The sequence below is a fragment of the Eleginops maclovinus genome, chromosome 10 (genome assembly GCF_036324505.1).
Source record: "Eleginops maclovinus isolate JMC-PN-2008 ecotype Puerto Natales chromosome 10, JC_Emac_rtc_rv5, whole genome shotgun sequence".
NCBI classification, from domain to species: domain Eukaryota; kingdom Metazoa; phylum Chordata; class Actinopteri; order Perciformes; family Eleginopidae; genus Eleginops; species Eleginops maclovinus.
In genome coordinates this window covers 21,373,853-21,388,414 of record NC_086358.1, presented here as the reverse complement: position 1 = coordinate 21,388,414, position 14,562 = coordinate 21,373,853, and the positions used below count along the sequence as shown (strand labels likewise).

General features: G+C 42.3%; 1 protein-coding gene across 1 annotated transcript in view; it reads left to right on the top strand.

The window, feature by feature from the left end:
• Window positions 1–14,284, top strand: part of LOC134871295 (growth arrest-specific protein 7-like) — a 46,666-nt gene extending 32,382 nt beyond the window's left edge. The window contains exons 9-14 of the mRNA XM_063894010.1: window positions 1,439–1,517; window positions 7,359–7,487; window positions 7,862–7,985; window positions 9,597–9,676; window positions 10,168–10,266; window positions 13,235–14,284. Coding sequence (XP_063750080.1) covers window positions 1,439–1,517; window positions 7,359–7,487; window positions 7,862–7,985; window positions 9,597–9,676; window positions 10,168–10,266; window positions 13,235–13,348 — 625 coding nt within the window. The 3' untranslated portion in view covers window positions 13,349–14,284. The remainder of the gene's footprint in view (window positions 1–1,438; window positions 1,518–7,358; window positions 7,488–7,861; window positions 7,986–9,596; window positions 9,677–10,167; window positions 10,267–13,234) is intronic.
• The last annotated feature ends 278 nt before the right edge of the window (window positions 14,285–14,562 follow it).

The following is a 14,562-nucleotide window of genomic DNA, read 5'->3' as shown; positions in this document are numbered from 1 at the left end:
AAGGAAGGAGCAGGCGGGGAAATTCAGGTGGATCTAGACAGGGAGTGCACAAGGTTAGTATGGCGAAAAAACACTTCAAAAGGCACTAACAAAAAGCTATCTTGAAGCATGTGGGCCTGGACGTTTTTACCACTGCAGGTTTAACGACGAACTGGCGAAGGCTGGAGATGAGAACCGGGATTTTATACAGGTGTAGGTGAGTAGTGGCAATCAGTGGGATGAGCTGCAGCTGAGGAGGTGTAGAGGCGGGAATCCAAAAGTAGGTCAGCCACGCCCAGCCAGGGAGACAGAAACAGACACAAACAGGGAGGCAGTACTGTGGATCCTCATACATACATTTGCTAATCCAGCTTGAATGCACATGGTGTACTATCATTTATAAAAAGGGAAGAGCAATAACGTTACAGCTGATTCCTCCTGTCAAGGGAAATGTTCAAAGTGAATCCTTCACAAGGTTTTATAAAAGATGGTGTCAGAGGCTGCGGTCAGGTCGAGGAGGATGTTAAGTGTGCCGGAGTCTGAGGAGAGGAGGAGGTTGTGTTCTGAGCAGAGGTTGAAATGGATCCAAGAGGTTGTTGGAGCTGAGGTGGGAAGATAGAAGATCTTAGATAGGAGTCATATTTGTGATTGCCTTCGTAGTGTCCCAAAGCTCCTTGGAGTTCTTTGTAGAAAAGTTCTGTTCAATGATTCCCTTGAACAGCTGCTTTAGCACCATTTTCAGTTGCGTTTTATCCCGGTTTTATTTTTTTTCGATTGATGCAGTCTTTAACCTCTTTAGTTATGTCTGGTTTGTTGTTGGGGTACACAGTTGTTTCTTTCTGAGGTATCACATTTTCCACACAGAATTGTATATAGTCAGTTATGTCTCGTAACTAGGAGCTTTATCCATCCCATGAAAGATACTCCACTCAGTAGAGAACACATCCTTTAAGAAACTCTATGCTGTCACTCGTCCACACCTTTACAGTTTGTGGTTTACTACATCTGAGAACAATTCTGTAGGAAGGTATGTCGAGTCGAGTTGGAAAGCGGGGGTTTGTCTCTACATTTCCGTAACATTTGTCTATAATTCTGTTCTTTCTAACAAGTGACATGTAATGTAATGCAACATGAAGAAAAAAGAAGCTATTTGAACAACGGCCAAAAATTATAATCATAAATATAATTTTATGACTAACATTTTACTCATATCCAAAAAACAATACAAACCTTCTCAGCTTTCTTATCATCTGTTGGACTGTGTGTGTGTGTGTGTGTGTGTGTGTGTGTGTGTGTGTGTGTGTGTGTGTGTGTGTGTGTGTGTGTGTGTGTGTGTGTGTGTGTGTGTGTGTGTGTGTGTGTGTGTGTGTGGGCGCGGGCGCGCTTTCTCTTGTGAAAGAGTGTGTGTGGTCCTTTTTTGTGAGATCTTTTCAACACACTCCCTCCTCTCTGCTCTCAGGACTCTGGGAGAGTGTTGGGCCCAGTTAAAGCAGAGCCTGGAAGACGAGGCTGAGGTTCACCTGAAGTTCTCCTCAAAGGTAATCCAGCACAGTTTATCCTCCTCCATGCCCTCCCCTAGAATCCTGTAAATGCCATATCAACTGTACAAACTATATTTTAGATTTTAGAACATAATAATGATGAAGGTAATAAGAAATGGGGATGGGCAAGTGCTGCATGGGTCTGTCTGACACGTTCAGAGAGGGACGAGCACAGCTGTTAGTAAGGATGCAGCTGGTCTGATGCAGGAAATGGAGCCGGTGATGTGATCCTCCAGAGATGCACAGATGTGCTGCACAGTGCGTGGTTGCTAAAGCAGAAGGAGGAATGGATTGGAAATGTACTTTGATTGTTTCAAATGTGACTGCAGCTTTAAATCTCACTCAGAGCAGAAGAACAAACTGCTTATTAGAACTATAATTAGTTTTTCACATGCTTGCCACACAAGGTACTCATTTGAAAATTGAAATGATCTTGTCACATTCTTGGAGCAGTGAGAATCCGTACTGTGTGTCATTTACATTTCCTTCACAAATGAGATGATTCTTTATGCTGATCCCCTCGGGGAGTATTCAGTGTTCCACTCTGTTTGCATAGTTTAATTAAGTTTTGTCGAGCAGTGGCCCAGTCAGTAGGGGCTTGGACTGGGAATCGTAGGGTCGCCGGTTCAAGTCCCTGAACAGACTTGAAATATGGAAAGTGGACTGCTACTTGGAGAGGTCCCAGTTCACCTCCTAGGCCCTGCTGTGGTGCCCTTGAGCAAGGCACCAGACACCTCCAATCCCCCCTCCCCATTGCTCCCCGGGCGCTGCACGATAGCTGCCCACTGCTCCTAGTACTAGGATGGGTTAAATGCAGAGGACTAATTTCACTGTGTGTGCTCTGCTGTGTGCATGTATGTGACAATAAAGAGGGCTTCATCCTCCGATTCTAATACACATAGTTCAGGTGCACACATACAGCGAGGTGCGAGAGCCTGCCCGTTCACAAACCTCGGCCTGGCCTGGTCCCTGAGCCCAGCCCCTCCCAGATGAACAGCACATGTCTGAGGAACTCTTGATACATCTGAAGTAAGTGAAGGATTAAAATATAGAGTTGTTGTTGTTTGGTTCCAAAAATCATTTTTTTATTATTGAGAGATTGTCAGGCTAGGAATTTCATGGCGGCCATGGCCGTCATTGCCCCTCGGTCTGACCGTGATGCCCCAAAAATAATTGTACGTGCTACAGCCACCATGGCCTTTGTGCCCTGTTACTGTTAAAATCTTGAAGTGGCTTTAAAAGCTTCAGAGCGGTGGTCTGAACGGCATTACTCCTTATAGCTATTGATCATTTAATAATCATTGCAGCGTCTCGCTCTAAGAATACAAGGAGGCCTCGTGTCTCTTTTTGTAAATACTGTAAGTCACTGAATTGAAATTCAGCTGTGAACTAAACATCATCATACATATTTGTCTCCCATGGATCCTAACATGTGTCGATACAGAAGCACTGAGTGCAGAGGCCTTCTCCTCAGAGTTCCAAAGTCATGTGCTGTACATCTCTGGGCTACTTTAAGATAAGAGGTATTTTATTGATCCCAAACTGGGGAGCAGCAGCATAAAGCATTGCACATAATAAGAAATTATGGAGTAGAAATAAACTATTCTAAAAACAGAAACATCTCAAAATAGAAATAAACCAGCATTAGAGTAAATATAATACAGTGGGGCAAAAAAGTATTTAGTCAGCCACCAATTGTGCAAGTTCTCCCATTTAAAAAGATGAGAAAGGCCTGTCATTTTTATCATAGGTATACCTCAACTATGAGAGACACAATGAGAAAATAAAATCCAGGAAATCACATTGTAGAATTTTTAATGAATTAATTGGTAAATTCCTCGGTAAAATAAGTATTTGGTCACCTACAAACAAGCAAGATTTCTGGCTCTCACAGACCTGTAACTTCTTCTTTAAGAGGCTCTTCTGTCCTCCACTCGTTACCTGTATTAATGGCACCTTTTTGAACTCGTTATCAGTATAAAAGACACCTGTCCACAACCTCAAACAGTCATACTCAAAACTCCACTATGGCCAAGACCAAAGAGCTGTCAAAGGAGACCAGAGACAACATTGTAGACCTGCACCAGGCTGGGAAAACTGAATCTGCAATAGGTAAGCAGCTTGGTGTGAAGAAATCAACTGTGGGAGCAATTATTAGAAAATGGAAGACATACAAGACCACTGCTAATCTCCCTGGATCTGGGGCTCCACGCAAGATCTCACCCCGTGGGGTCAAAATGATCACAAGAACGGTGAGCAAAAATCCCAGAACCACACGGGGGGACCTAGTGAATGACCTGCAGAGAGCTGAGACCAAAGTAACAGAGGCTACCATCAGTAACACACTACGCCGCCAGGGACTTAAATCCTGCAGTTCCAGACGTGTCCCCCTGCTTAAGCCAGTACATGTCCAGGCCCGTCTGAAGTTTGCTAGAGGGCATTTGGATGATCCAGAAGAGGATTGGGAGAATGTCATATGGTCAGATGAAACCAAAATAGAACTTTTTGGTAAAAACTCAACTCGTCGTGTTTGGAGGACAAAGAATGCAGAGTTGCATCCAAAGAACACCATACCTACTGTGAAGCATGGGGGTGGAAACATCATGCTTTGGGGCTGTTTTTCTGCAAAGGGACCAGGACGACTGATCCGTGTAAAGGAAAGAATGAATGGGGCCATGTATCGTGAGATTTTGAGTGAAAACCTCCTTCCATCAGCAAGGGCACTGAAGATGAAGCGTGGCTGGGTCTTTCAGCATGACAATGATCCCAAACACACCGCCAGGGCAACGAAGGAGTGGCTTCGTAAGAAGCATTTCAAGGTCCTGGAGTGACCTTGTATACAATTGTACCAGCAATATTGGAACAAAATCATCAATAAAAGACTAGGCTACAAATTATACAAAACATGTCCTTAACAACATTTCAACCTTCTTTTCCATTAGATCTGTTTTCACTCTTCACTCTTTTTGAATATAGGCCTATTCAAGTGCCAAAAAAAACAGCTGAAGTATATCAAAAATCTGTCAATTCATTTCACATCTCATGTAGGGTTGGTCTGCCTGACTAATGGGATAGGTGGGCCTGCCTGCGTTTTTGTAGCGCGTTCCGGTCCGGAGTGCAGGAGGAGAGCGCAACACGCATATCAGGCGCTGCGTGTGCATTGTCTTCATATTTCTTCATACAGAAAATCGGCTTTCACACTTGTATGTCGTTGTGAAGGGAATAAGCACAACAATACTTGCCCTAATGAGGACAGGCTTTTCCGACGAAATGCTTATCCAAAATGACGATAAGGTCGTAGATTCATGACGTCTTTGCAGAGTGCGATCGCAGCTGAGCTGCAACAACTCAGCTTCTTCTGCTGGACTTAGTGACGTCAACTCAAGCAATGACTCTGGACTCTCAAATTCAAAGGGATTTTGGATCCACCGTTTGTCATTCAGAATGTCATGTCTCTCTGTTGGGAAATAGCGCTCAACGTTCTAAATAAGCGCGGCGAGTTGAGCTTGAATGAGAGCACTTAAGTGTTCCACATACGTGCCAGCACCATCATATTCCTCAACGTGCTGCAACACAGTGGGAAACATGTAATGACTTGGGTTTGGCCTTTTGAGTCGTGCAAGCCACAGCTTCAATGACTTTTGGAAAGCCTGGACATTTTTCCAATTAATGAAAACATTGTCGTGCCGTCCCTGCAATTTCAAGTTCAGTTCGTTGAGTGATGAAAAGATGTCGGCCAGATAAGACAATTTGAGAAGCCAATCATCAGTGAATTTATCGGCAAGAGCATTCTCTTTCTGGAGGAGAAATGCATGGATTTCATTTCTAAGTTCATAGACTCTGGTCAAAACTCTGCCTTTGGACAACCAGCCCACTCCAGTGTGAAACAGTAAGTGTGTGTGTTCTGCTCCCATGTCAGTGCACAGTTGATCAAACAACCGGCTGTTACTTGCACTACCCTTAATGAAGTTAACAACGCGAATAACTTCGTTCAGCGTTTTGTCGAGGTCGGGGGGTATTCCCTTGCATGCCAATGCCTGGCGGTGTATGAAACAGTGATTCCATGGAATATCCTTGCCTGCTGCCTCCTTTATTCTTTTTACAACTCCGCTATTCCTGCCTGTCATGTTTGCGGCCCCATTGCTTGTTGTGCCATCACAATTCCCCCAGTCAAGTCCACGCGAAACCACGTAGTAGTTCAAGACATGAAAAATGTGTTCACCTGTGGTTCCAGCAGGAATATCCAAGCAACACAACAAGTCCTCCATAAATTCATTTTCCCACACATACCTAACATAAACCAGCAAGGTTGCGCAATCTGAGACGTCAGTGCTCTCATCAAGCTGTATTGAGAAGCTTGCTGCTGTCTTTAGTCGGTCAACAAGCTGCTCTTCCAGGTTGTCTGCAATGTCACGTATTCTTTGGGAGGTTGTTTCTCATTTCTCGGCAGTCGTGTGAGGCTGTTTCTCAATTGCCACACTGTAAGCAACCATGTAGGATGCGAGTTGGGCTTTGTCATTTAATGTAACATTTTCCGGAGAACGTTTGCAGATGACTTAATCTTGTGTGCCTTTCTTTGAAAGAAAACGGTTTGTCCACCAGATCAGGGTGCAGTGTTTCTAAATGTCTTTTCAGTTTAGTTGGCTTCAGACTCTCGTTCGCCAGTTTTTCACTGCAACTGACACACATTGGCCATGCATCCTGGCTAGGACCAGCACAGTTCACAAAGCCATAATTCCAAAAATCCTCTTTGTACGGCCTTGCTGTTGCAACTCTTTGTCTTTTCAAAGGAGGCTCAGATCCCTGCACGATACCAGCGTTAACGCTAGCGTAAGCATCAACGCTAGCGATATTTTCCACTACTACACCCTCCCGTGTTTCATTCATGGTTTCATTGCTCACACTCGCTTCATTGCGGATTGGCTCCTAACATCCCTCGTCACTGAGCTTTGCTGATTTTTCATTGGCTTTCTTTTTGGATAACCAAGCAAGCATTTCTCAATTAGCCTATCAACTCCTTGCTAGCTGCAGGCACATTCGTTCAGGAAGCTGTCACTGAATGTGTCAAAAGATATACCGCAGGCGCAGACCTATGTCGTGACAAGGTGACCCAAAAAAATCTCTTGCGACCCAGCTGAGGGTCGCGACCCAGTCTTTGGTAAACAATGGTTTGGATAACTGGATATCACATTTTTTTCAAATGGTTGTTACTCTCTGTATACAAATGTGAAAAAAAGTGTTTCAGTTCAATTTGAATTGTACCAGTATGGCTCAAGTCGTGATAATAAAGTGGAGCACTTTAGGTTTTACAGACATTTTCTATCTTTAACGGCGTGTCTGGTGACTTGAAACCCCAACTAGCCACTACTTTCAAATGGCCAATAATAATAGCTTTAAACACTTCACTGTCACTGTCGTTGCTCCCATGAAGGAAAAGGCTTATTATTCGGGTTTTTTTACATCCTTTTAGTTTAGTATAAAACATTATGACAATGGTATTTAATAAATAATCTGTGAAAACTTCCTTATTCCTTTAAGAAATGTTGGTGGTTAAATGTGCCTTTTTAAAATGAAGCTGGTCTCTCTTGATCAGTTCAGTAATGTGAAGTAAATACCAGCTTGTCTAATATTACCATTCTAACGTATGCAGAGTGCAAAACAGTATTTATTTAGTTTATGTAACTGTGGAAACAAAGGCTTCAAAGTTGCAGCGACACTAGCTCTAATCTTTTATGTCTGTGTTTTAACACCGGCCTCAGGAGGTCCTCTGGAGGAGGCTCTCTGGCTGTGATTTATTATGATCTGCTTTTGAGTAATTGCTTGTTTGTGTTTGAACAGCTACAGAGTGAGGTGGAGAAGCCTCTTCTGACATTCCGGGAGAACTTTAAGAAGGACATGAAGAGGTACGAACATCAGATCGCTGACCTACGGAAGCAACTAGTTGGCCGCTATGCGTCGGTGGAGAAGGTACCGGAACAGAGCAGCATTAGTGAAACACTGTCCTGACTCCTCGGCAGGATTTCAGGAATCACCCTGATGCCGATTCAGGTTCTACATATTCTCTTAGGCGGTTTCCCATCCCTGGGATGTTTAGTTATGTGCAAAGAAAATCAATCTTGGATGAGAGTTTATTGCTGATGCACTTATCTCATGGACAGTTGATCATTTAAAGCAGGCCGGCAATTCTGGTTATGTCGGTTGGGTGATGGATGAAGAGTTATAACATATGATCATTATGTGAACATCTCTCTCCCTGCACCTTGCTGCTGCTCTTCATTATTCCCGTTTAAATGATTTGTAAACGCGCAGCAGTGAGGTGTATCTCTTTTTCTCTCCGGCAGGCCCGGAAGACTCTGGCTGACCGACAGAGAGATCTGGAGGTGAAGAATCAGCAGCTGGAAATCAAACTCAGCAACAAGATTGAAGAAGACATCAAGAAAGCCCGCAGGAAATCCACACAAGCAGGTCAGAGACAGGGGTCAAAGTCACAGCTCGCATTTGCGTTTGGACGTAAAACAAACATAAATTGTGCGATGGCTGATATTGATCAAATACTGCTTATAAAGGTTCCAGAAATTAATTATATAAAGTGCTTTAATTTAAAAAAATTTAAATCATCAAACACTGTGGAAGCTTTTAAGTTTTTCTCCATTCAGGAAAGCCTGTAAAAAAACCTTTTGACTGTAAATATAAAACAGCTGCAGTTTCATCTCCTGCCGCTCTAAATATATAATCATTTAAAACATGGGCATATCCAGCAGGGGTGGGGGGAATAATCAATACAGCATAGTATGGCGTTACTTTGATTGGCGATATTGTATCGATGCACGGACGCCGAGTATCAATATGTTATTATATAAAGTATTCATATTGCAAATCCAAATGAAAGTTTCTGGTAATAATTGCTTTCTCAATCCACTACATGGTGCTGAGCTTTTTCTTCTGCGGTCATGGCCATGGGTAAAGTCAGTGTCTCTTGTGTCTCCATATATCCAAGACTTCCTCTAGATTTTTATATCAAACACAGATGTCTGTAATCACCCTTTAATGGTCCTTATGACTTAAGTGTTTAAGCCTCATACTATAGTTAAAGCTTCTTCTGGGTTTAGGCACAGACTCTGTGTTCTCTTAAGGTTACTCTTTAAAGGTCCCCTATTGTGCAAAATGCACTTTTTGCTGTATTTATACATAAATATGTCTCCGGTGTGTAAGGAGACTCACAAAATGTCAGAAAATACATCGCTTTCTCTTTTCCCCCTCACCTACATCTCTAAAAACGGGGGTACAAACAAGCTGATCCAGATTTGCTGTCCTTATGAGGTAATAACCGGATTGTGGGCTGGCTTTACATTGAACTCCTGGCAACGTCCCATCCATCGTTTAGCTGAGTTTCTCCCGGTAGAAAACTCCCTTCAGAGGAGAGATCATGACGCTCCAAAGGGGCATGGCCAGCAGCAGCTCCAAAGGGGCGTGGCCAGCAGCAGCTAGTTCATTTAAAGCTACAGTCACAGAATCAGCATTTCAGGAACAGGGCTGAAATAGAGGGGGATGAGGCATGCTACAATGGGGGATCTGTTTGGTATTTTGAGCAAAACACTTCACAGACATGTTTTGTATAGATATGGCCCTACAATATGTTGTTCAAATATAGCATATTATGAGACCTTTAATTTTCTTTGTTGTTTATACTGATGCACCGTTTCTAGAGCTGCACAACAGACAGCATTGTACAATGTGTGCATTAGAATAAAAAGCATCCTATTATATTTTATAAACAGCAGATGTTTTAAATCGTCTTCGCATTTTTTATTTTATTTTTTATATTTCATACTTATTTTAAAGAAGGGCATGTAAGCAGTTAACACCTTCCATCATTGCAGATAGTATCATATAGAATGTATTCTAAATCCAGACGTGGAGGAGAGGGATGTAGTCCCATCAGCTGAGGGTGGGGAGCTGGGCAGCAGCACCACCAAGTGGTGGGAATGAGAACCTTGAATGTGCTGTACACAGTGTGTATCTACCATGTAGTACATGTGTGTCCTTTAAAACTTGTTGTTGTGTTCTCCCCAACAGGAGACGATCTGATGCGCTGTGTGGACCTTTATAACCAATCTCAGTCCCGATGGTTTGAGGAGATGGTCACCACAAGCCTTGTAAATGTTCTTCAGAGTCATAACAACATCCCACAATATGAGGAGCTTTAGTTTATTTCCCCAGTTTCATTCTGCAAAGCTCATCACTTAATAACTGACTCACTTTGTGTGCTAAAGAGGATTGTAATCAAAGACGTGTCGTTTTTTATGTTGATGATTTAAAACTGTAGAATACTGTTCTGCCTTTAATGTTTGTATTATTTAACAAGTCATGTTAAATTAAACAAATTACCTGAATGAAATACAACGAAGAAATGTCTTGTAATTAGTCAATTACAAACATTTATATTTATAAGAACTTTGATTCTACACATACACATGTCCATTTCCCTGTACACAACCACCTACAATATACAGAATATATTCACTTTAAGTCCAAGCGTAATGTCTATACAATATCAGGTCAAATACACTTTGAAAATATATATATATTTTTTAATGTGTATCCGTCCCTATTTGCATTTACATTTCTTTGTGCCCCCCTCTCTCAGGAGCTGGAGCGGCTGGAGGTGGAGCGGGTGGAGATGATCAGACACCATCTGAGTCAGTACACCACCCTGCGACATGAGACAGACATGTTCAACCAAAGTGTACGTCCCACTCACACTCAGTATGACAACTCACAGGAGAAGAGACACACGTGTACCGCCCGAGTCAAAGTACCATAAAGTACCAGGGCCAATTCTACAGTGTGAAGTCACTTAGTGTAATGCTGTTGATAAATCACTTTTATTTTCATAACTATGTCTCACAAAAATGCATTGCTCAGGGTAAAGTTAAAACCAGACTTTATTGATTCCCTGAGGTTGCAGAAACAGATAAAGAGGTGATATTAAAAGAGCTATATTCAATATACTGTAAGTGGATGCAAAATGTGACATCAAACTTGACGGCTCGATAATTTTCAAATCATAAACCTAATCGCCAGAAGCTAAATGCTAACGCTAGGCTAAAAAGGAACTACAGACGAATACAGCAGGGTCGCTCGACTTCAACGTCACGCCAACTTAAGATAGTTCCAGCTGACTTTCACAAGCTTTCTAAAAGCCGGTGATTCCACAGAGGACAGAGGTTGCAGATCTTCAACACTCTGCCACGAGTCTCTCAACTTCAAGCAGCAGACCCAGAGAAAGTTACCTTCTGTTGCTTCGGCCTGCGCGCACTGCTGTCTTTCTCTTTTCTTTTCACCGAGCCTGCAGCTCTGCATTGTGAGCCTGCAGCTCTGCATTGTGAGCCTGCAGCTCTGCATTGTGATCTGTTTCTGCAGCCCTCTTAACCAATAGTAAGCAGGCTTACTGAGTTACTATTCTACCGGCACAATTATTTCTCTGGTGTCGGAATGTCTCGCGATGTTTGTGATTTCAAAACACCACATCATTTGGGGTTAAAATGTGTTGTGAATGCGTTAATGAGAATTGTTACAGGTATTATATTACCCAAATGTCATAAGTAATGCGTTATATTACTGCGTTACAGCAAAAAGTACTTTTGTAACGCGTTACACCCAACACTGATTTTAACAAAGATTTTCCTTTTAGCCACACTGAATTTAAATAGAAGTCATGGCTATTTCAATCACCAGTCTGATATCGTTTTAAAAAGATGCTGATGTATTTAATGTCGTGAGAACAAAACGTGATCCTTCTCTTAAATTTGTGTCAACCACAGACCTTATTTCAAGCTATTTTCAAAATCCTATGGAGAAATCCCACTGACTGAGACGAGGGAACCGGAAGTTGTAAAATGCTAACTTAGTTCCGGGATTTAGGGCTTGTTCCTGCGCACTCTACCCCTCCTAAATCCACAGCTATATTAGATACTAAGAGTTGCGACAGTCTTTGATGTGCCGCCAGGGCAGTCACGTGGTTCATGTAAGCCCCGATAGTTCCAAACAAACGCTGCGCTGTCATGTTATTCTATGGGACAGACATTGCCGCTGCTAGCCATTTTGGTGCCCTAAGCATAATTCCTTCATGATGCCCTCCCCCCCCCCCCCCCCCCCCCCCCCCCCCAATAAAAAAACATTATGAGTTGTGATGAGTGAGTGGGGAGGGGAGGGGGGAGGGGAGAGGGGGGCACCATCGGTACCTTTGAGTAGTATGCCTAAAAAGTGCCTCATATTTCTATAGTCTACTGAAATAATTTCGGCCTTATAATTATTATGACGATTTTTCATTAGGCTATTTTTGGTGGTGCCCCCTCGACACTTGGTGCCCTACGCACAGCGCGTAATGCGCGTTATGGGAGCGGCGGCACTGGGGACAGACAGCAGCGATTGCGTTATTGAATGGTAAATATTAAAGAAAACACACACCTAAGCACTTTTTCAGCTGTAATTGCATATTTGTTAATGTCAGTTTTGCATTTGGAGAGGCAGGGTGACAACGGAAAGCTGTGTATTACTTAGATTAGTTTTACATTTTTGGGGGGGAAGCTTAGTGTTCATGTTAGCATGGGTCGCAGTACTGGCTTTAGAAGTTCTAACTTAACTTTTCCTTTCCATATCATTCATCTGATGATAGACGTCTCATGATTTTCATTTTAACGTAACTGGACTGTTTTATTGATTCGTGATTTTGCTTAAAAATTCCGATTCAACCATTAGCGCTAAGAGGTTTGCCGTGGTCCGTTCAGCATTCGCCAAGCTCAGTTGTCAGAGTCGGCGCCAGAGCAGACCTACTGGAGGGGCATTGGGGGGGGGGGGGGGTTTACGCTTGTATGTTTTGGGTCTATAGGTAAGTGCAGTCATCAAGATTTTTCTTAGCTGTAACTCAACCCAAGTAACATAATGAAAAGTTAGTATATCCCAAAATTCAATGAAATATTAATCACAAACACCACCTTATTTCTACTAGAGCTAGCAGTTAATCTAACATCATACACAAAGCCAAACGATGGCTGACGGTCAGGTTCAGCAGATAAAAGCCAAAACCCAGAATAAATTAACCCCCCCCTGATAATCAATCCAAATCCTGCTTGTTAGTTACCCAACATAATTAATATAAAAGTCACTAACGATTCATTACCGAACTCTTACCTTCACAGCTGGCGAAGTGGTGCTAGCTAACTAACTTTCAATGCTTGCAAATTGGTTGTAACAACCAAGATAAAATATAGATAATTACGCTATGCATATACACATGAAGACCAGTATAAGCATCATAAAGGGCCTGTGATACAATATAAACAGTTGTTAATTCAAAAGAGGTCAATATTTCAGCAACTTACCTCTGGAACTAATCGACGCGCCGCAATTGAACGGGGTCCAACGCCCAAATGCCAATGTTTGGAACTATCACGATGTCCATTCCCCCGAAAGTAGAAGCCGCCATTTTTTACAACGGAAGTCTATGGGAGTATCGCACCTCTTAGTATCTATATAGCTCTGCCTAAATCTAGCTGCGCAGCTTTATGTGCTTAATATGTATATTGGAGTTGCGAGTGCGGCCAACAGTACTGTACTGGCAGTCAACATCCTTTCCAACAGCGTCATAACCACACTGTAGCACCGCTGTGTGTTCCCCTGAGCGATGCTTCAGCTGTTCTCTGTGTCTGCAGACGATGGAGCGAGTGGACCAGCTGCTGCAGTGTGTGGACCCCATCAGAGACAGAGAGTTGTGGGTGGAGGAGAATCAGACCGGGGTGATCAGGCCAGTGAACGTAGAGATCTGACCCCAGATGTTCTTCATTATGCTCATTCATTGACTGGCTACATCGTCCCTGAGGACCCGCTCTTGACTCCTAACACAACAGACTGCTCAGGATGATGTCAGTATTTATGGAGTCCTTGGAGAACCCTGAGTGATGAAGGAAGACTGTGGAGTGGTTGTAAGTCGAGCAGCAGTGTGTCTGGTAATTGTGTCGACATACACCTGAAACTTAATGCCAAAAAATAATTTAACACTAGCTGCTAAGCCAAATGCATTCTGACCTAAGAGTGATATTTCTATGTACCAGAACTAGACTTTAGTATCTCAAATGACAGTCAGATTTATTGGCTTGTGTGGGCGAATACTAAAGCTTAAACTCAGGCACCGTTCCTTACAGGTCTGGGTGTTGAGAAGTCTGAAGCTTGGACGGCCTGCTCGTCTAGCTGTGGTTGCTAAGCTATAACAGATCTTCCTTCTTTAAAATAAGTATGAAATATTACGTTTCATTTCCACCAGTGTTTTACTTAATTGCCAAAAGCACTTTATACATAAATAACTCCTAGAAATGTACTTTAATTTGCTGTTTATATGGACAGTTTTCTAAAGAGAATTGTCTTGTTAAACATGTTATAACCCACTGAAGGAGGGGGCCTGTTCGGGGTTTAGAAGGGCATGGTGTACGTTTATGAAGAGAGGCAGAAGAGTTTAATGATGTCAAATACTAATAGTAAATCGTTTTAAACAAAGACATATAATATAGAAATATCTGGTACAGTTTATAGCAAAATGGAACAAGCTAAATATTTTTGATGAAATACAAATAACTGCCCTCTTTAATGTTTTACTTTTTAAACCAACTCTTCTCCAGTATTACTGCCTACAATTACTACTTCAGGGAGGAGTACTTCAGGGCTCAAGGTTTGCATTTATTATAAATAAAGAAATATATGTCAAAACATCCTGCTCTTTGTGTGGACTTTGCTTTCGTGGTGATGTTTTGAACACAACATAAATTATAAAAGGAAAAAGAACACATTCTTGTATAAAAAATGAAATTTTCCCACTTTGGGTTTTGTTATTTAAAAGCAATTATTAAATGATGAGCTAATCATTTACAAATCATGAATGATTAAATGGTATGTGTTGTTCATTAGTGTCACAGCACAGAGAGAGGCTTTGCTGGCGGCTAGTTCTTGAAAGCCAAAACTTCCTGGGTTTTGGGTCAACACAATTCGC